The sequence below is a fragment of the Megalobrama amblycephala genome, linkage group LG17 (genome assembly GCF_018812025.1).
Source record: "Megalobrama amblycephala isolate DHTTF-2021 linkage group LG17, ASM1881202v1, whole genome shotgun sequence".
Lineage (NCBI taxonomy): Eukaryota > Metazoa > Chordata > Actinopteri > Cypriniformes > Xenocyprididae > Megalobrama > Megalobrama amblycephala.
In genome coordinates, this window is record NC_063060.1 from 35297708 (window position 1) to 35320227 (window position 22520).

The window sequence follows — 22520 nt, forward strand, 5'->3', positions numbered from 1 at the left end:
TGTTGAACATGGTCATTTAAAAAATGAGTTGAAACAATGAGGGCAGATGGCTTCAAAAGCATATACCTTCAAAGTTGTAGCTCACAGTAGGTCTGTCTTTAAAGGTTATCGTTCAAAATCAATTCCTCTATGGAAAAAAATGAATAGGTTTTTACTTCCGTAAATCGACTGTTGCACTCTATACTTATTGTTTGTTTCTCCCAGCTATCTGCGTTCCATGTGTGGTGGCCCTGTTGTGTCTTGTAACCCTCCTCTCAGGGCCACCTGTTCCTTCAAGGCCACGCTCGCATTCTTCATTCCCCAGCACATGTGTGCCTGCGCCGTGCCGAGTGCATCCCAGACAAAGAGGCCTGGCAGAAACACAAGCAGGGATGGGATGTCTGGAGATTATACTGTCATCTCTCTCGAGCTCTGCCTCTGAGGGTAAAGCCCTCCTATCACATTGACCGCATGGAGCAGTCAACACATCCTGACGTGTTTGTGTGGGTTGTTAGGGACATGGATCGGTGACCCAGCACTGCTCAAAAGACTCTCGTGTGATTCACTCTGACATGTGCATTGCTGTGGAATGACGGCAAGTCTGTCGAAAGCAGTTTTGATTTGGCAAGTTACAGGAAGTAGATGCTCATGCTGAGGTCTGATTTGGGGTTTCCTTAATTGTGAAAACATTTTCCATGTTTATCATTTTTTTTTTTTTTTATGCTCCTTTTCATTCTGCATTTCATGTAATGTTAAGGAAACAACTGTAAAATTAATTGTGGTGCTCCTGTTCATACTTGGAGTTATGGGTAAAACTTAAAGGGTTAGTTCACTCGAAAATTAAAAATCTGACATAATTCACTCGTCGTTCCAAACCTGTATAAACACGTAAGATATTTTGAAGTAGGGTTGTGCAATATCATGATTCTTAGATTGTGAACAATTAAAATGTCAAACAGCACGTGACTTCTAATCCAAGTTATCTTTCTCATCTTATTGCACTTTAACTGTCGAATACATACAAAGTTTACATAAACGCAGTCAGTTATGTCTTTAGTAAATGTAAAAAATCTGATGCATATCTGTGAGCTGGTAAATATTAATTCCTCTCTCCACAGGCTTGACTATGGGCTGTGTCAAGAGTAAAGAGGACAAGGGTCCTACACAGAAGTACCGACCAGATCCCACCAATCCCGCCCCTGGGTCACACATGGGTCTATACGGACCAGACCCCACCCAGATGGGCCAGTCACCTGCCCTGAAGGGCCCCACCAACAACTTCAACAGCCGCACAACTGGGCTCACCCCATTCGGTGGATCCTCCTCTGTCATCACGCCCTTCGGTGGAGCTTCCACATCCTTCTCCACTGTTGCTGTGAGCAACCCCTTCCCTGGTGCCGTCACAGGTGAGTGGATGAGCGATAAGAGCTCTACCTGAACCTCTGTGAAGTAGCTTTGTCTAAGGAAAGAAGAATTCGTAAGAAACCATATCAGATGTCTGATACCAGGTCTGGCCTCATGGATCACGGGTTTTGAAATTTTTCCATTCCAGGCGCCTCATTTATAGAACGATTGAGTTGATCCTAAATGTAATTCAACACATCAACATGTGGAACAAATCAGTATAAGGCAGAAACTGACATGAAATAGTCTGTGTCAACTGTAGATCATGCATATATAATATAATATAATATATATATATATATATATATATATATATATATATATATATATATATATATATATATATATATATATATATATATATATATATATGCATATATGCATGATCTTCAGTTGACACCGACTATTTCATATTATATCCCTCACAGCCTCATTTTTATTAATCTCATATTAAATATGGCATCTATAGTGCCATAGCTCATTCAAACACTCAGGGTCAGCATGAGGATAAAGGTTGTGTTTGGTGAATTGTTTATGTATGTAAGCACTTTAATGAAATCAGAGTTCATGGAAGCCAGATGTTACGTAAATGAGACCACTAAAACAATATATCCAGTATGTTTCATTAAATCAGAATTACAAGCTGCAGTTGTAGTAGGCCTAAAAAAAAAAGAGAGGGGAACTAATGTGATTTATTCCTCTTTGTTCAGTGATAATTTCTCTGTTCTGCTTCAGGCCGTGAAGAGATCTCTTGATACCAAGTCTTGCTCTCCCTGACTCTAAGAGGCTGGGTATAAATGCGATATGTGTCTACTGCAGAAAACTGAAATAATTAGATCTTTGTGTGTTCTCTGTAAACGGCACAGTTTTTATTCAGTCGGGCTATAAATAGTGTAATTATCACATCATGTCTTGTCACAGGCCAAGCGCTGTTCATGGATCTGTTTTTTCAGGCAGCATTTGATCTGATAGACTTTGCTTAACTGCTAAATCCAGAGTGGTCTGATGGAAATCGTCTCCAGGGAAAATACGGAGAGTTTTTAAGATCTTGTCGGTGTCAGTCAGTGCGAGCGGGCCAAAGACAGTGTATCCAGCTCACCCACATAAAATATATTCTTTCTGGCATCTTTGAAATGATACTTAACTGATATAAAAAAAGAAGTTATTTTTACCCTTCCTGTCAAACATCAAAAACAACTTTAACTGTTCAATTGCTAGCAAATGACTATGGTATAAGTGGGATAATTCCAACTGAAGAAAAGGTTCAACACTCACTCTAAAAAAAATAATTTATTAAAACAACATGTCAGACATTGTCAAGGCCCACATCAGACATCAAGAACAACTACATCACACACTGCTTTATACACTCTTACAATCAGCAAGAGGTGTACTCTACTAATTGTGGGAGTGGCTTTATAACAAGATTAAGAGGGAAAAAAAGGAAACATCAATAGAACATACCATAGTCTATTTTCTGATTAAGCCCTTTGGGAAACAATGTATTTAAAGTAAAAATCCAAAAACTTTCCCAGGATCTGCAGTTCACATCAATATCTCCTCCCGGGCCTGATGAATGAACTTTTTCAATACTAAAATCTCACAGATAGAATGTGGATGCTCTTTGAAATGTTGTGAAACCGGGTTACCCAACATCCTCACGTCTTATGGCACTATGATACAAATTCTCAATTCTCTTGATGTTTCACCAACATGCAACAATCCACATGGACAAAGTAGCATAAATTACATTGTATGAATGAATTACGTGTGATTTATGCTTTTTATAAATATATTTTTGCCTGTTCTAGTGTGTGAAAAATACTTCAACCTCCTAGTGTATTGACATTGGGTACAATTTCCACACTTGTAGTTACCAGGAGGGATTGCAAATGATTAAGGCTTGGAAGGACTTATGCCTCCATCAGCCCTGTCTAAGGAGTTCTTTAAATTCTTTGATCTATGGAATAACATCAATGGAGGATGCTCAAAAGTTTTCAAAAGGTCTAGATCTGATTTAAAAATGTGCCAATGTTCTCCGAATACTTCAGAATATGTGGAAATGAACTGCACAATGCATTAAACAATTTTTACAATTGCAAAGGAAGTTTGTATTAAAGGGGCCAAAAATTAAAAAATTGAATTTACCTCGGCATAGTTAAATAACAAGAGTTCAGTACATGGAAAAGACATACAGTGAGTCTCAAACTCCATTGTTTCCTCCTTCTTATATAAATCTCATTTGTTTAAAAGATCTTCGAAGAACAGGCGAATCTCAACATAACACCGACTGTTACGTAACATTCGGGATCATTAATATGTACGCCCCCAGTATTTGCATATGCCGGCTCATGTTCATGGCATTACACAAGGGCAGCCAGTATTAACGTCTGGATCTGTGCACAGCTGAATCAACAGACTAGGTAAGCAAGCAAGAACAATAGCGAAAAATGGCAGATGAAGCAATAATAACTGACATGATTCATGATAACATGATATTTTTAGTGATATTTGTAAATTGTCTTTCTAAATGTTTCGTTAGCATGTTGCTAATGTACTGTTAAATGTGGTTAAAGTTACCATCGTTTCTTACTGTATTCACGGAGACGAGAGCCGTCGCTATTTTCATTATTAAACACTTGCAGTCTGTATAATGCATAAACACAACTTCATTTTTTATAAATCTCTCTAACAGTGTAGCATTAGCCGTTAGCCACGGAGCATAACCTCAAACTCATTCAGAATCAAATGTAAACATCAAAATAAACACTGTACTTACGCGATTAGACATGCGGCTTGACGAACACTTTGTAAAGATCCATTTTGAGGGTTATATTAGCTGTTTGAACTTTTTTTTATGTTGTTTAAGGCAAGTGCGAGCTCTTGGGGCGTGGAGCACGAGAATTAAAGGGCCACACACCCTGAATCGCCTCATTTCTAATTATGCCCCAAAATAGGCAGTTAAAAAAATGAATTTAAAAAAATCTATGGGGTATTTTGAGCTGAAACTTCACAGACACATTCAGGGGACACCTTAGACTTATATTACATCTTTTAACTCTCTGAGTTCTGAAAACGCGCTGGCGCGTTTTGCAGGATTTTTTTCACATTGCAGCAAAACAGACTTAAAATACTCCGTCATTTCTTGTCATAGAGACATAAGTAATATATCAATTGAAACTATAGAATGTCTTCTTTTATTTGTGTACACTCAGAGTAAAAACACAATGTTGTGCTTTTTGTAAAATAAAGAAAACTAACATGATGCGTGATCTCTCCTCTCCCTCTGAACGAAGTCCAATCTGATAGTTCTCAGAAAATGAACTGAAACTTATGAATACTAATGACAAAAAAAATGACACTTACGTCTAAAGAAACGTTGAAATGTAAGGTTTTAAATCATGTAAGTCAAATCAAAAACAAACATTCTGTGTTTATGTAATCTGTATGAAAAGAGAGCCATGTCAGAAGTCTGTGATTCAGCTCATTACCCGCTAATGCGGCCACGCCCACAGAGCGAGCGCTATTCAGAGGCAAATTCAGAGGCAATACATGCATACATCGTCTCAATCGTGTATTTATTGTCTTGAAAAGTGTTTATTTGGATGGTAAAGCCATGGTTAGCGATCTCTAGAAGACATGCCGTTAGTTCCTGGTTCCTTTTCTTCTTTATATGAATTTGTGGCCTAAAGGTGTACAGAGAGCGCCCTCCGGCTGCAAGTATGAATTAAAAACACAGTATCCAGCACTCATAGTGATGACAATAAATATTACTTCTCAGTATAGAAAATTGACATAAATATATAAGAATGGTAACACTTTACTTGAAGGGGTGTGCATAAGACTGACATGACACCTTCATAATCTTGACATGACACATGTCATGAATATGAAGGAGGTTTTATGAATGTTTATGACAACTGTCATTAAGTGTCATTCGCTCAATTATGTCATTTTTAATGCAAAGATGACATTGTTTGAGATGTCCGAGTTATGACAACTTGACATAAACCAACACATCATAACCTGTCAGTGTCTTTGTCATGACAACTTGACATAATTTAGCTTTATGGGTTAACATTACATTAAACTGTCATGTAGTTGGTTTTGACATGAGGCCATTATAATAGTGTCATGAATATGTATCTTGAGCTCAAGTACAGTGGTACAAATTGAACTTGTCATTAAAATGTCATTTTAATGACAATACTCTGACAAATAATTTTATAACAGCATCATGACTATTTTTCATTTCATGGTTTTTTGTTTTGTTTTTGTTTTTTAAGTTTCCTCCAACAGAAGGTCAGATAATAGACAATTTCAAATTTCGTAAAAAAGATGACACTGTTATAAAATAATGGTAACACTTTATTTTAGGGTCTTTTAACTAGTTGCTTATTACTATTAGCATTCATTTGGCTAAAATATTGGCTATTTATTAGTACTTATAAAGCACATATTAATGCCTTATTCTGCATGATCTTATTCTACATTCTTAATCCTACCCAATACCTAAACCTAACAATTAACTATAATAAGCAGTAAATTAAGAGTTTATTGAGGGAAAAGTCATAGTTAATCGTTTATATATGTGTTCCCTATACTGAAATGTTACCAAAATAATGTAATGTTAACCCATAAAGCTAAGTAGTTTTTTTTTAAGTTTGATAATTAATCGGCTATGTCATGTTTATGACAGGTTATGATGTTTTGCTAATGTCAAGTTGTCATGACAAAGACACTGACAGGTTATGATGTGTTGGTGTCAAGTTTTCGTAACAAAGACATCTCAAACAATGTCATCTTTGCATTAAAAATGACATAATTGAGCGAATGACATTTAATGACAGTTGTCATAAACATTCATAAAACCTCTTTCATATTCATGACATGTGTCATGTCAAGATTATGAAGGTGTCATGTCAGTCTTATGCACACCCCTTCAAGTAAAGTGTTACCCATAATGGTTCAGACACTTTGCATCACAGAAATAAATTATATTTTAAAGAAAATAATACAATACAATTATTTTAAATTGTAATAATATTTCACAGTATTGCTGTTTATGATGAGCTGAGACATGATTACAGAGGGTTTTTTTCACAGCCTACCTGACTGAAAGGCCTCATTAATATGCAAGTCATTTCAGGTCATTATTATGCAATTCTTTTGTCTTCTCAGGTGTTAATGGTCCATTATGCATGCAGATTCACGCCTCCATGCATACTGTGTTTCTTGACAAAAAGTGTCTTACAAAAACTAAATCAATATATTGTTTTATATGAAGGAGTAGGCAGCATAATTTTTACATAATTCTGAAGCAAAAACTCTAGTCTACAACCTCCAATACCCAAAAGTCTTGTGAACACAGATTTAATATACTTATTTTGGCCTTATTTCAGTGACCTTAAGTTTTTTGTTTTTTCAATAACCACGTATAAACATTATTCCTTCAAAAATACAAACATGTACATACATGTTCCTCACATATTATTGTAGCCTAGTTTGTGCTGAATACAGTGTAATGACACTTTTGTCATTTATATGTTTATGAACAACTGAAAAAAGCACAAATGTCAGGGCATGTCAAAACTTCTCCAAGCCCCAAATCAGCCTCAGACTCCAGAGGTTCTAGGGCACCTTTAATAATGATGACAACATTATTATATATATTTTAATTTAATTTATTATAATTACACTTTAAATTATTTAACATTTTAATATATTATATTTGCAATTACAATACACATCAATGTATGAGTTTTTGCTTTGTATCGCAGTTGTAATAAGACATTTAGCTGGTAGCAGTATCAACTAATGCAATTTTGCTGTTGTGACAACCCTAATTACTCATCATCGATACTTTGTCTGCAGGTTAAAACCTGATCCGAATTAATAGTGAGACAGAAAAAAAACAACAGCACCCATGTACACGTCATACCCGTTAGGCTTCTTGACTTGGCAGATCTGTGTGTGCCTGTCAGTGTGTGGCATAGCGGATGTAATCAGCGGGTCGGCCCTCTGTTCTTCACTAATGGATAATCTGGTCTCGGGGGCCTCTTTAGGTTTAATCCAACCCGTTCCTTTTGTCCTCCCTCACACTTAAAACCATCTCAGCTCTGCTGTCTTTCTACTTTGTGTCCAACTGGGCCATCCATAAACCATGCTGGTGAAAATCCCATTGTTTATGTTGCCAAGACAAAGAGCGAGCCGGCTAATGATAACTGACTGTAGAGACGACCAAGCCGGGAACAAAAATCAATGGACATGTCATTCAGCATGTCTATAAATGCTTAACTAAACTCTATTATATGGCATGAATGAAAAATGAAGTTACTTGGGAGCTGCTAACTAGCTATTAGCGTTCTATTATTGTATTGCTTGTCTGAGCCTGTGATTTGCATCTTTACACAACCTTTAAACATTCAACCTTCATTGATTTTTCTTGCAGGTGGCGTAACTTTCTTTGTGGCCTTATATGATTATGAAGCAAGGACATCAGATGACCTTTCCTTCAAGAAAGGCGATAGATTTCAGATCATCAACAACACGTGAGTTCCTTTCCTCTGCTCATACGCTCACATCCATAGATAGATAGATATATAGATGCATAGATAGATACATAGATAGATAGATACATACCAACCAACCACCAAATTTATTTTGTTTGTACTTGTATAGTTACATTTTGAGGACCAGTTTGAGTTTTAGCCCATTGGAGTGAGGGCAAAATTATTAAACTGGACCTTTTGGCAGGTCCTCATTCTCTGACACCCCTTTAAAGGGCTATTTTGAGGGTTAACATTTGGTTTTAGGGTAGGGTTAACCATTTAGTTGTAAGGTTATGGTAAGCGGATTAGGGATTTCATCATATCAATGAATGTCAAAGATAGTCACACAAATGTGTGTATTATGTGTCTGTGTATTTATTTATATATTTATTTTCTTTTTTAATCCATCATTGTATTCCAAGCTCATCGAGGACAAAATCTGTCTGGGTTAATGTGTTTCCATAATGGGCCATCTGTTCAACCACCAGCCATGTTTGGCGTTCAATAAATGCTCACTACTCAGATTTTTTCCCTCTGTAATGACCCTGACATTTTAATCATACACTTCAAATTCCTTCACTTCCCTGCATTTTTACTATTGATAACACAGCCTGCAGACACAGGCTTGTTGCTAAATAGTTTTCTGTTTGTGGTGAAGGACATGAGCCTGATAACTCGGTTGTGTCTTTTGCTTTGGCCCATAGAGAGGGAGACTGGTGGGAGGCTCGCTCCATCAACACAGGGCAGAAGGGCTACATTCCCAGCAATTACGTGGCCCCTGCAGACTCCATCCAAGCGGAAGAGTAAGTAACTCCTCTCCTCCTGTGCTTATCCAATCATCTCATCTCTTCATGCCGTAATTAAGAGAGCGTGATGGCCGGTCACACGTATGCCCAGAGCCCTGGTGCTGACAAGCACACCAACAAACGCATGACTGCCAGACAAAAGACTCTCTTTTTGAGTTGCAAACTTTACGTCTGTCTCTCTTTCGATGTTACTTCCTCCTTCACCCATATTATTTCACTTGTTTTTTTTTTTTCTGTTGTACTTGCTATTTTTCACTCTGCAAATGTTTTAACCAGTGATATTTTTTAAAAGTCAGTTTTTGACCTTGTCCTTTAAATGTAGGCAATATTTCATCATGATCTGATTTTTTTTTTTTTATATAGTCTCGGTGGTACGCAATATGATATCAATGAGGAAAAAATGATTTGTGTTGTTTTTCCTGCTTAAAATTGGACACTTTAACAATATCAATACACATTTTCATAATTTTTAAATTTATTTAATTTTTATAAGTTTGTTGCCTCGAGGCAACATTGTACCACAATGGAAAAATTTAAACATTTGGCATTTTCATGTAGAAAAAAGAAATATATTTATTGAAAACATTCATTTCTTTAACTAGACACTTAAACAAACAAATGTATCTAGTTTTTAATGTATTAAAAGTTTCATATTTAATAAAAAGTAACATTTTATATCCAGCTGTTGCCCTCAGGCAACATTGTACCATAGTGGAACGCAAGTATTACCAAACCATCATATTTTTATGTTATTATATTAAATTATCATATCCATCTTCATCCTCATCTCCATCTTCTCTCTCACCCTCAGTATCTCCCTGATGGATTGTCACTATGATTTCATCTTCCTCATTACAGTATGACCCCTCATTAACTCCTCATACTCACCCTCATCAGCTGCCAGTGTTACCTGTGTTTTATACATTTCTGAAGTGCTATAGAAAATGTGCAGATCATAATATATGCAGATATAGTATGTGAATTACTATTCTTATAAGTGCATTACAAAATCATGTGAAAATGCCAACATATTTAGATAATTCTAACTCTTTTCCTTACAAATATGATACATTTGTATTGAAACCTATTATGGCTGTATGGCCTTATGCGATTCCATTATGGTACAATGTTGCCTTGAGGCAACACACAGTTTTTTGTAATTTTCTCTAAAACATTTGATGATATATAATGTAAATTACTTAAAAATACTTCTTTACTTGCCAGTGAAGGTGACTCATATTTTTTGTGGGTGATTAAATGGTTACAAACAAGTGAAAAAACACTTTTCAATGGAGAAAATATGGAGTCATGTGATATGTGCACATGTGCTGAAACAGGACACAAAATGGACCCCTGTTGGTCATGTTTTGGTCTTTTTTGCACTTTTATTGATTAGTATTTGAGTTATTCTGTCCTGAGATATGCTTGATCAATCAATTTGTGCTTTATTTTATTAAAAACAAACTAAAATAGACCATGTTGCCTGGAGGCAACACCGTACCATAGAGGGTTAAACCATCTGTTTCAGTGAATCAGTTGTTATTCAGTGATTTGTTTTTGTAAAAATCTTCAGAGGTCTTCATGTAGCTTTATTGTATATTATGTTTATTGGTTCATATAAATTCTAATTAATTAACATGATTAAATGGCATTCTGCATTGTTCATTTAAAAAAAAGTGTTGAAATATGCCTTGATGTTTTTTTTTTACTGCTTTATAACAAATCAAGCTATAAATCAACAGTTATCAAGATAGCTAATTTGAACTCCTTTAGGCTTCAAGATACAGTAATATTAAAAAAAGAAAAAAAAGAAAGAAAAGAAATACATTTTTATTCATCAAGGATGTGTTAAATATATAATAATACATAATATAATAAATGCTGTTCTTTTATATTCATCAAAAAATCCTGAAAAAAAATCATGGTTTCCATTTAAGTATTAAGCTATAAACTATTTTCAACATTAAGTTTTGCCTTCACAGGAATAAATTACATTTTAAAATATATTAAAATTGAACAGTTACTTTTAAAATGTAATATTTCATAATATCCATTTTTTTTACTGTATTTTTGATCTGTATTTCTGTATTTTTGAAAATGAGAGACTTCTTTCAAAAACATTAAAACATTTTACTGACCCCCTTTTTTTGAATGGTATTGTATACTGAAATATATAAAATTACATCTATTTCTTATTTTTCCAGTTATTTGGACACTGACCAATTCATCCAGGACAGATACAGAACAATTGAATTAACCTTCTTTTCAGAGAATAGCACATTCTTCATCAGACTTTTTTTCTTTTTAAATACTAGTTTATTATTCTTCAGACTGCCTTTTTATATGTTCCACAGCATTCCAAACTTTTACATGGCTGGGCAAGTGATTTATTTTCATTTATTTCCATCTCACAGATGGTACTTTGGAAAAATGGGTCGTAAAGATGCTGAGCGACTGCTACTGGTTCCTGGAAACCAGCGGGGCACTTTTTTGGTCAGAGAAAGTGAGACCACTAAAGGTAAGTGTATTGCTATCTCTCTAAAGACATGTACAGCACTGGTACTCAAACCCAAACCAAAGCAGAAATATTTTGAATCCATTCCATCCTCTCCTCCTGGCAGGGGCTTACTCTCTCTCAATACGGGACTGGGATGAGATGAAGGGAGACAACGTGAAACACTACAAAATCCGAAAGCTTGACAACGGTGGCTATTACATCACCACAAGAGCTCAGTTTGACACTCTACAGAAACTGGTGAAACATTACACAGGTTAGCACATTCAGTTGGCTCAAGTTTTGATTCCTACTGAAGTTAGATGATGATTTGCATTTTATTGCAGTCACTACCATTCAAAAGTTTGCAGTTGAGAATTTTTTTATGTTTTTGAAAGAAGCAACTATTTGATCAAAATACAGTAAAAAAAATAGTAATATAAAATGTAAAATAACCGTTTTACCCCAAACCTTTGAACAATAGTGTTGAAAAACCTGAAGAAACAATATTGTTTATTGTATCATCTTTCAATTTAAATGGACTTTAATGGTTTTGAGCAAAACATGACATGGCCAGAGAAGTACAGAAGCTCTGAATACCAGGCATGTGGAGATGGCAGGGTGTTGGTTTGAAGCTCGGGGGTCTCACTATGACTAGCGCTAACAGGTGTCTGACGTCTGCTGTGAGAAATGTGTCCTCGTTCACCTAGACTGTCAGTTAATCTTGGCTTAGTTTTCACAGGAGAATGTCTGAGGGCTTTTGACATCGACACCTCTTTGATCTTATGAGACGTTACGTGAGTGTCCTGCCACAGTGCTGTTGTTGTAGCTGACGTCAGTCCCCACAATGCTAAACCATCAGATTCTCCTAATTGTGGTTTTTGTCGAGCCATCAAACCAATGCTATGTTTACCTCAGCAGTTAAACTCTCAGTGCTTGATGTAAACTACATGACAAAAAGTATGTGAACACTCTTCTAAATCAAAAGGTTTGGCTTTTCAGCTACACTCATTGCTAGCAGGTCTCCTTAGACAAACATTTACAGTAGAACAGGGCGTACCTATTCTTTTCCAGCTTAACAATGCACCATGTATAAAGAGAGGTCCACATAGAAAAGGTTTAATGAGTTTGGTCTGGAACAAGCCTCCATAAGCCCAGCTGTTGTTTCGTTTAAAAATATATTCTTATATTGCTTATTTTTTCTGTAGAAACTGTGATACTTTTTTTTTTTTTCAGGATTCTTTGATAAATAGAAAGTTCAAAAGAACAGCATTTATTTCAAATAAAAATCTTTTGTAGCATTAGAAATGTTGTTTTTGATCAATTTAATGCAGGGTTTTCAAAGTGTGGGGGCGCCAGAGCATGTGCACAAAGTGGTAAAAAAAATCATTAAATTAATTGATGATTAATAATTGTAGTCAATATATTTTAGGAAGAACAATGCTTTAAAAAGCATAAAGAAGCAGGTTTTTGGACAAAAGACGTTATGTTTCCGCTCCTCTGTTTTCAGTCAGATCATTTTAAACCTTGAACTCCTGGAAAGTTTTCAGTCCAAGGATCCACTAAGCAAATCCATTCAAACAGTCAGTCCAAAACAGCCCTAATGCAGAGAAAACCCAGCCAATTTCATCAGAGATGGCGGAGAAGAATAGTGTATTTGCCTTCAAAGCACTATCTCTCTCCTGTTCTGTGAATTATTTTTTTATTTATTTTTTTTCTTTCCCCTGAGTGGCCCAAGCCATTTTTCACCCTGCTATGAAATACAGACTGAACAATGGCTCAAAACACCCAACTGCTGCATGAGCATATGATACACATCTCTCTTGGTTGGATAAAGCAAACCAGTGTCGCGCTAGTAAAGTTTTGATGGATGACAATTGTACAGTGACATGCAGGAGTCGTACATGAGACGAGAGTCTGTTATTATTGATGCACAAACAAAACGTGTGTGTGCGGCGCTCTCGGCGCACTGATCGCTATTGAAAATTAGTAAAAGATTGGGGGGTATGGATTCAAGCATGCTGCCGTTCGTCTTTGTGTCATTACGTCACGTCTGTTTACATTAAGCTAGTAGGCTATATCATGTGACGATGCTGCTGGTAGCGGATCATTTATAGCCTTTTCTCACAGCAGCTGCAATAATTTAACTTATCATTTTGATGGTGGATTGTTATCCAGAAAGGTCCAAATGACAATCGTCAGTGACAACTGGAGATTCACCCGTAGTCAAAAGCAAAAGTCTTTGGACTGTGGAGTGGCTAGAGAAATTGAAATCTTCAGGTAACGCTAATACACATTAAATACATAGTCACGCAATGCTGATGTTGTTAACATTTTAACAATTTGAGAACAAAGTATAACAATAATAATTTGTACGGTTTGATGTGATATGAGCTAAGCCATCGTTAGATTTAATCACCATTGGCAGCGCGATTCATTGTAATGCTTTTTTTCTCAGTTGGTCAGAACAAAAGTGGCAGATTTGTTAGTTACTTGTTCAGATGACATTTTCCGGAAAGACGTCATCCAAGACGTAGAACCTCTGATTCCGAAGTACAGTATCCACGCCGATGTGGTGACTGACAGCAAATGCACAAACCATATATAATTCCACAAATAACTGCAATCGTAGGTTTCAAACAGAGACAAAGAGGCAAAACTTGCAGCTTTAATCTTACTGCCTCCAAACTTTTGAACAGTAGTGTAAATCCCAACTCAATCACCATAGAAAAGTTCCAAAATGTAGTAGAAAATCTTGCCACAAGAGTAGATGCTGTTAGGGAGGACTAACTTGCCATTAATGTCTATGATTTTGAAATGTTTAAATTCCCACTGAGTAGTGGATTTAATTGTTTTCTGTCAGGCCTTTCATACAACCTGTTGCAGACCTGAGGGCCTGTGAAAGAAACAAATTTGCTGTTCAGATTCATCTTATCTGAAGAATGTCAAGGCTTAATGAAAGGCCATCAGTCCTTGTCTGGCTCTCTCTGCGAGACCCGCTTTGTAAAGATTTGAATCGTTTGGTTGAAAGACAGTGATTAATTGGTTTTATGGCTGGATAAATGATAAATGACTTTTGCCCTCACCTAGGTCATTTTGCAGTCTTGTTCTTTTATGGTCCCCTACTGTTTGGGAAAATATCAAAGACATTGTTTCACTCAGAATGGCATTTGTTCATTTTGTTCAATTCTTCTCTCGCTCTCTATGCTATTTGTTTTTAAATGACGTTTGAGTTACAGTTTTTAACACAGGACATTATGTACTGATCTAAACAGTATTGAGATCTGTTTTTATTAAGGGAGTGTCTATTGTCTGGAAATGGGTGTCACGGGCGTAATTTACCTTAGGGAAAATTAGTCTCATCTGCATAGGTTTTATGACTGTTGTATTCTCTCTGAAATCACTCTTTGCGTGTGTGTAGAGCATGCAGATGGGTTGTGCTACCGACTGACCACAGTGTGTCCGACGGTGAAGCCCCAGACTCAAGGTCTGGCTAAAGACGCATGGGAAATCCCACGAGAGTCACTGCGTCTGGAGCTCAAGCTGGGTCAGGGCTGCTTTGGAGAGGTCTGGATGGGTAAGACAAATGCACATACAACTCGAACTCATTGCCCAAAGCACCTGGAACACTTTACCCCACTCTTCTACAGTGAATTTCATATACATCTGTTGTTTTTGCAAATGCACCGGAGTACTAGAGGAAGGTGTCAAAGTGGGTTATTATTAAGTACCCGTGTCTTTCGTCACCGCTCTTAACGCTTGCCTCGCTGCATGCTCCAACATGCCACATCATAAAAAAAAAACTATGTCAGGAATTGCACTTATTTTCTGTGTGTGTTTGTTTCAACACACATAATAGGCTCCACATAACTATTTTGTCATGAGCTGGCAATCTGTGTCATTGCTGCTACATTTTATTGTAAATTTTATTGTCTTTTGCACTCTCATTTTTATTCTTTTTTTTTTTCTAGGTACTTGGAATGGCACAACTAAAGTAGCTATAAAGACTCTGAAGCCGGGTACCATGTCTCCTGAAGCCTTCCTGCAGGAGGCCCAGATCATGAAGAAGCTTCGGCATGACAAGCTGGTGCCCCTGTATGCCGTTGTGTCCGAGGAGCCAATTTACATCGTCACTGAGTACATGGGCAAAGGTAGCTTGCCGCCTTGTTCTTTACTTCCTGTTTATTTTTAAACTCCAGACAGTTCAAGCAATTCTGTAATTTCTGACATAACAGCATCTTGACCCATATTCATCAATAATTTAAGGAATTTATTCTGTAACTATATTTATCATTTTAGGGGGCATTTACACAACACTGTTTTTAACTAAAAACGGAAAACTTTTTCCTCTGGTTTCACAGAAAAGGCTTAAGTTGGTCCCAGACTAAAATGCATGTTTCAGCTGTTTTAACTGAAAGCAACTTGAACTAATATGTCTTAAAATATGTCAGTGTCATTGTTTTGTCTCAAGATGCACACCAGTAATGTTTTTAATGCTACTTAAATGTCCTATTTGAACTAAGGCCTAATCCTGGCTTAATCTAAGCCCAGTTTGTGAAACCAAGGCCCGTATTCTTAAAGCTTCTAAGAATCCTCTTAGAAAGCTCCTAATTTAGCTTAAAAATTTCTATCTAGGAGTCTTAGCTTAAGAGTGATTCGGGACCTCGGCATCTGAGAGCAACCCTGAGCAAGGAAGTGACAAAAACGTTCAACTTAGTGAGGAGGCAGGGCTGACCCCGTTGCTAGATATGACACAGTCTTTTGAAGACTGTGATTGGTTGGTTGTCCAAGAAGGAAAAAAAAGAGCACTTTTAAGTAGGGTCTATTATGAGCCTTCACTTTGAAATTACAGGTGTAATTTTTCCCGTTTTACCGTACGCAAACACACAAACTCACACATACATACATACATATATATATATTCTTTATTTTTTATTTACCATGCTATTAAAGGTGCTAAAGAGGTTCTTTTTGTCGACTGAGTTTTTGAAATGAGCGCATGGGTAAGAACAACCCCCCTCCTCCACAGCTCATTTAGAGGGAACGCCTCCCAAAACTCGTGCACGAGTATCGGAACACGAGTGTTTACCACCGGCATTCGCTGTGTTATTAAGCTGGGCACACATTTAACGACTAGCTAAAACATTCTGACTGAGCTCAACATACAGCGATTGTTTCCTGCTCCTGAAGCAGATTTATATACTTTCACATGGAATTTGAACACCGACTGTAATCGCAGACTGAAAGCAACTGGCTCTGACTGGACGCGTTTGAGCGCGATCAGTCATAAGTATCAATTTACATTCATAATCGGCCTAACAATCGTTAAGTGTGTGCGTGACTTAAAGCCGTGGATTCACTCATGATCTGCAGTCCTGTCTCCTGACAAAAACATTGCATGCAGCGCCTGTGGAGTGTGGAAAGTTAATGGAGCGCGCAGCCACGCGTCTCTCACAAGGAACGTCATGGCAGTGATTGACAAGCCAGAGGGCCAATCGTTTACACGATGATCGCGTAAACGATTGGCTGATGTTTTTAAGGCCCTACTTCGTGCACAGATGATGTATATTAATATTATTCCTTTCAGTGCACCTAATAAATAGTCTTTTATCGGTTAGTAAAGACAGTTTCAAGTAATATTGCAAAAATGTATAAAACAAAACATCCTCTTTAGCACCTTTAATGTCGTACTTAACTTATTTGATAGGAAATGAACAGTGACACGAGGTTCTGAAAGTGCTGTAATTGTGTGATCTCTTTGCTTATAGAAAGTTTTGACAGACCCAAATCATCACTATTGCATAGCTGCATTTTTCCAGTTGCCAAATATGTTAATGTAGTTAATGTTTGATTAAATCCATTTCTGGCACTAGAGCATTTCTGCGCTGTGTCGGAGATGTTAGCGTGTCTCTAATAAGATCAGTCACAAACATGATCCCTGCACGATCTAATATGTAGCGTCTTATTAACTCACTGTCATCCATTGTCTGCAACAATGGATGACATTTTCTCCATTGCTAAAGAAACTCTTAAAAGTCATCCATACTCCTAACTATTTTGGACCTTACGACCTCTCTTTAAGGGTTAATTTTTAAAAACAAATTCTTTACTAGGATTTTTTTCTTTCATTTTAAGAAGAAACGGCCACATTTCTAAGGATTTTTTTTGTTTTTTTTTGTTTTTTGAATTGTCACTAGGAGCAACTCTTTGCACTAAGAATTTTCATGAATACGGGCCCTGGCCTTTATGCATTTTGGACGTTCATTTACACGACAACGCCATTTTGGGCGCCTGAAAGCGCAAACTTTTGAAAACAATGGAAGCCTGTTTCTGAAACCAATGCTGTTATCATCTCCATGTAAACTACAGAAATGCTAATTTGTGAAAATGGTAATGTCGTGCTTGTGTGTATTATGTGTTCAGTTTTTAGGCTTGTAGTGTTTCTTTACAAAGTGACATTGGCGGCCTGGCAGCATAATACATGTTTTAGTGGTTTTCACAGATCTATCACAGAACAGGGATTGTTTTGACAATGTTGTTGTCTGGATATGAAAAACGCAAAGAAAACGTTCCTTTTATATTTGACCTTATTTTTTAGGTAAGCGTGGGCGCAGCCATTTGTTATTTAATGCGTCTTGCTTCCGGTGTCATTTGCTTCCAGTTATTTTTAGCTGTTCAAAACTGCTTGTTATGCTGCTTAATATTGCAAATTGGTATTTCTTACCATATTATTTTTATAAACACGCTGGTTTGTAGCGCAAACAGTTTTACAGTTTACTGCACTTTGATATTCTTCTCGTTATTTCCCTATAGCGGCTAATAAATCGGAAGTCTCGTACATTTTCTAAGTATGTTTCATTATATTATTTATATAATTAAAATATAAATAATATAAAATAAATTTTATAATTTGGTGTTGAGATGGTTACGACATAAAAATATAAGAATACAATTATTTTTAAAAATGATATTGATTTAATATATGTATTAAATGTTACATTTAAAATATATTATGTATATTTAAGATTATATCAACATTATTTCATATTATATCAGTTGCTTTACTATGTGCTTCTCTCTTTCAGGGAGTTTGCTGGACTTCTTGAAGGAGGGTGAGGGCAAGTACCTCAAGCTGCCCCAGCTGGTAGACATGGCTGCTCAGGTGAGAGAGAAACCCAACCCCGATCCACTGTTAACCAGCCAGCTTTGTTTTCCTCTTCCACATTTAGTAACACACAGCTGCCCAATCATTAGCAGAAGCATGTCACAGTGAACCTGGACGAACGGCATCTCCCAGAGCGGCAGGGTTTCTGTTTCAACCTCCATCTGGCTGTCATATTTATTTCATATCTGATATGACATCCTGCTGCCCGTGTGTCTCTCCCAGGCACTATGATCCTCATTTCCCGCCTAATGCCTGGAGCACTTAACCGCCACTCCTGTGGGGCCACTTCACTTTAATGTGTCTACTCAATTCTGCTCTGTTCGCTTAAAAAAGCTTGCTGTTTCTCTCTCACGTTCCTCCCTCCTCCTGCTCTCGCTCCTTCTCTCACCTTCCTGAGCTCCCATCACTGCCACATGGCTTGGCTGAGGCTTCAATCTCCCTCTCACATCTCAGCTTGCGAGACGACTCTTAGGAAAAGCTTTTGGACAGTTTTTCCGTCTGAGATTGTTTGTTAAATTCCCTCAAGAATATTTTGTCCCGTTTTCTGTTTTCTTCTTTTAAGCTTGTGTTTAGCAACCTGTTTGCTTGCTTTGTTGATTTCACCCACTAGCAGCTGTTTGGAGCTGCTGTTTTCACATTTGAACATTGGTTAAAATGTAGATTTTTAAGCACTGAAACTTCAAACATGTGCCCCCTTATCTGAACCCAAAAATGCAGCATTCCGGTGCTCCTAAAATAAGATTTCCATGACTGGATCTGACAGGTTGGCTTTTAGAAGCATTTCTTCAGGCTTGATTTCCTGTTGTCTTGTCTAGATTGCAGATGGCATGGCCTTCATCGAGAGGATGAACTACATCCACAGAGACCTGAGGGCTGCTAACATCCTGGTGGGAGACAATCTGGTCTGCAAGATCGCTGATTTTGGCCTGGCTAGACTGATTGAAGACAATGAATACACTGCTAGACAAGGTATGTGGATGGAAATGCGATATTAACACTTTCTATAATTCGGCCTGAAGCGATAATTACACAATTTCCTGGTCATGATTTTTCTTGATTGCGGATATTTGAAATAATTATGATCATTATGCACTTTAAATTCCAATCACGTATTGCCTTCTTACTAAGGGAGTTTTATATGAATGTATAAATATTTCCGGTCTCCTTTTTCCGGTGCAGTAGTGTATATGAGCAGCGCATAATGTTATAATATTATGCAAAGTTATATTATTATATTGCTAGAATAATATTCCGCTGGGTTGTGAATGAATAGTGGATGAAGAAAGTGAATCAAAAATAATTTAAAGACTATCATTATTATTCTACCACCATGCAACTTTTATTTACAAAGCTTGAATGGAAATCATAGCCTATATATGTTAATCATATAATTTCATGTTCAATTTTAAGCGCAAGTGACACGTACCAAACATTTTATTCACTTATAACTCAAACAGTCATGGTCTTAAACATTGATATAAACCCAAAGCTTGATTTGAAAATGGGGGGTTCATCCACAGAATCAGACCTTTTAATAAGAGTAAAAAGAGTAAATGGCCATACACTGAATATGCGCGGTGAAATATGTAACTCACCATCTTTTGTTTGGAACAATGCTGCTACTGGCAACAAAAGCCATTGTGCTGGAAATTGCAAGGCAATCAGCATCTAATCATGCAGAATTACCTCAATTACTGTTTGAATCCATTATCTCCCAGAATGCACTGTGATTGTGAAGAACAAGTTGACTTGCCATTACCTACATAAATGTTGAATGATGATTTTTCCCTGCAGGGAGTCTTTCCTTTTTATATATATATATATATATGTGAATGACAGATTTCCTTTGCTACCTTAACTTTCAATAACATGGTAAATTCATTTTTTTCCCACTCAGATCCATTGATATTTAGAAGTCGACAGGATGTTTTAAAATGCTGACATTTGCTTTGCTTTAGTAATAGCCATTGACTCTACTGCAGTAATTTAAAGATTGTGTGCCATTGTTCCTCTAGGAGCCAAGTTTCCCATTAAGTGGACTGCACCAGAGGCAGCGCTGTACGGCCGATTCACCATCAAATCTGACGTCTGGTCCTTCGGTATCCTGCTGACTGAGCTGGTGACCAAGGGCAGAGTGCCATATCCAGGTGAGAAATATTATTTGATTCAGCGGTAAAAAGCACTTTAATTTGGATTGAGGTAGACTTGTGTGCATATATAAAGGGATGGTTTACCCAAAAATGAGAATTGTCATCATTTACTCCACTCATTTTGTTCCAAACCCATAAGACTTTGGTTAATCTTCAAAACACATTAAAGGTGCCCTCGAATGAAAAATTGAATTTATCTTGGCATAGTTGAATAACAAGAGTTCAGTACATGGAAATGACATACAGTGAGTCTCAAACTCCATTGTTCCTCCTTTTTATATAAATCTCATTTGTTTAAAAGACCTCCGAAGAACAGGCGAATCTCAACATAACACCGACTGTTACGTAACAGTCGGGGTGTACGCCCCCAATATTTGCATATGCCAGCCCACGTTTCCAACATTATAAAAGGCATTAGACAAGGGCAGCCAGTATTAACGTCTGGATGTGCACAACCAAATCATCAGACTAGGTAAGCAAGCAAGAACAATAGCGAAAAATGGCAGATGGAGCAATAATAACTGACATGATCCATGATAACATGATATTTTTAGTGATATTTGTAAACTGTCTTTCTAAATGTTTCGTTAGCATGTTGCTAATGTACTGTTAAATGTGGTTAAAGTTACCATCGGTTATTACTGTATTCACGGAGACAAGAGCCGTCGCTATTTTCATTTTTAAACACTTGCAGTCTGTATAATGCATAATCACAACTTCATTCTTTATAAATCTCTCCAACAGTGTAGCATTAGCCGTTAGCCACGGAGCACTATCAAACTCATTCAAAATCAGAAGTAAACAATATAACAGTATACAATACTCACATAATCCGACGCATGCATGCCGCATGCATGACGAACACTTTGTAAAGATCCATTTTGAGGGTTATATTAGCTGTGTAAACTTTAAGGCACTGTTTAAGGCAAGTGCAAGCTCTGTGGGCGTGGACCACGGGATTTAAAGGGGCCGCAGCATAAAATCGGCGCGTTTATAATGATGCCCCAAAATAGGCGGTTAAAAAAATTAATAAAAAAAAATCTATGGGGTATTTTGATCTGAAACTTCACAGACACATTCAGGGGACACCTTAGACTTATATTACATCTTTTAAAAACATAATCTAGGGCACCTTTAAGAATTTTTTAATGAAACCCATGTGGTTTCTGTCCCTCCATTTAAAATTTCAGGTAACCAAAACTTAGAAGATCCATAAAGGTCATAATGGTGCAGTTTAATGATCCTTTTTGATGAACGGATCTAATTTTTTAACATCTAAACAATGATTGACACATACATAAGTACTATTAATTCACATATGAATCACGATTCTATCTTCTAATGATTCGCATCAATTCACAAATTTTGAAAAATCGATTTTCTAAAGTGTGACACTTCTTTAACTTCTTGGTACTACTTACACGTTAGAGTGTTAATAATCACAATAAGCCGCAAAATAGTATGCTGACGGACACACAGCCGAAGCTCAAGAACAGATATTTACGTAAACACGATCTGTTGTGTCCTACGCGAACGTAAACCGATAGGAGAAAATTGGATGTGTAACTATATTAGATCAGTGTATTCATTCATTCATTCATTCAGTGTTTCATTAATGTTAATAAAAAAAATCACTCACTGCTTTTGACTGAATCACTTTAGTATCTGTAATATGAAACAAATTACTTTGAATTCATACAGTGTTTTATTTTTACATTTGATTATTCAGTTTCTGTAGTAATTCTTACTACATGTTAAATAAACCTAGGCTACTGTACCTTTTTTTTTTTATTGTATTTGTCCTATTGACTGGCGATTTTTATCTCTTCACAAGACCACTTGGATTATGTCCTTTTTGGGTCTTAACCCTAGTTTTGTTTACCTGGGCTTTCAGTGGAGGGACAAAAACCTCTCAGGTTTCATTAAAGAAATCTTCATTTGTGTTTTGAAGATTAACCAAAGTCTTGTGTT

General features: G+C 36.7%; 1 protein-coding gene across 1 annotated transcript in view; it reads left to right on the top strand.

The window, feature by feature from the left end:
- The window catches only part of yes1 (YES proto-oncogene 1, Src family tyrosine kinase), a 42623-nt gene that overhangs the window by 14750 nt on the left and 5353 nt on the right, over positions 1-22520 (top strand). The window contains exons 2-11 of the mRNA XM_048165058.1: positions 1098-1385; positions 7835-7934; positions 8639-8737; positions 11155-11258; positions 11362-11511; positions 14656-14811; positions 15206-15385; positions 18320-18396; positions 19215-19368; positions 20415-20546. Of these exons, the coding sequence (XP_048021015.1) occupies positions 1106-1385; positions 7835-7934; positions 8639-8737; positions 11155-11258; positions 11362-11511; positions 14656-14811; positions 15206-15385; positions 18320-18396; positions 19215-19368; positions 20415-20546 (1432 nt within the window). The 5' untranslated portion in view covers positions 1098-1105. The remainder of the gene's footprint in view (positions 1-1097; positions 1386-7834; positions 7935-8638; positions 8738-11154; positions 11259-11361; positions 11512-14655; positions 14812-15205; positions 15386-18319; positions 18397-19214; positions 19369-20414; positions 20547-22520) is intronic.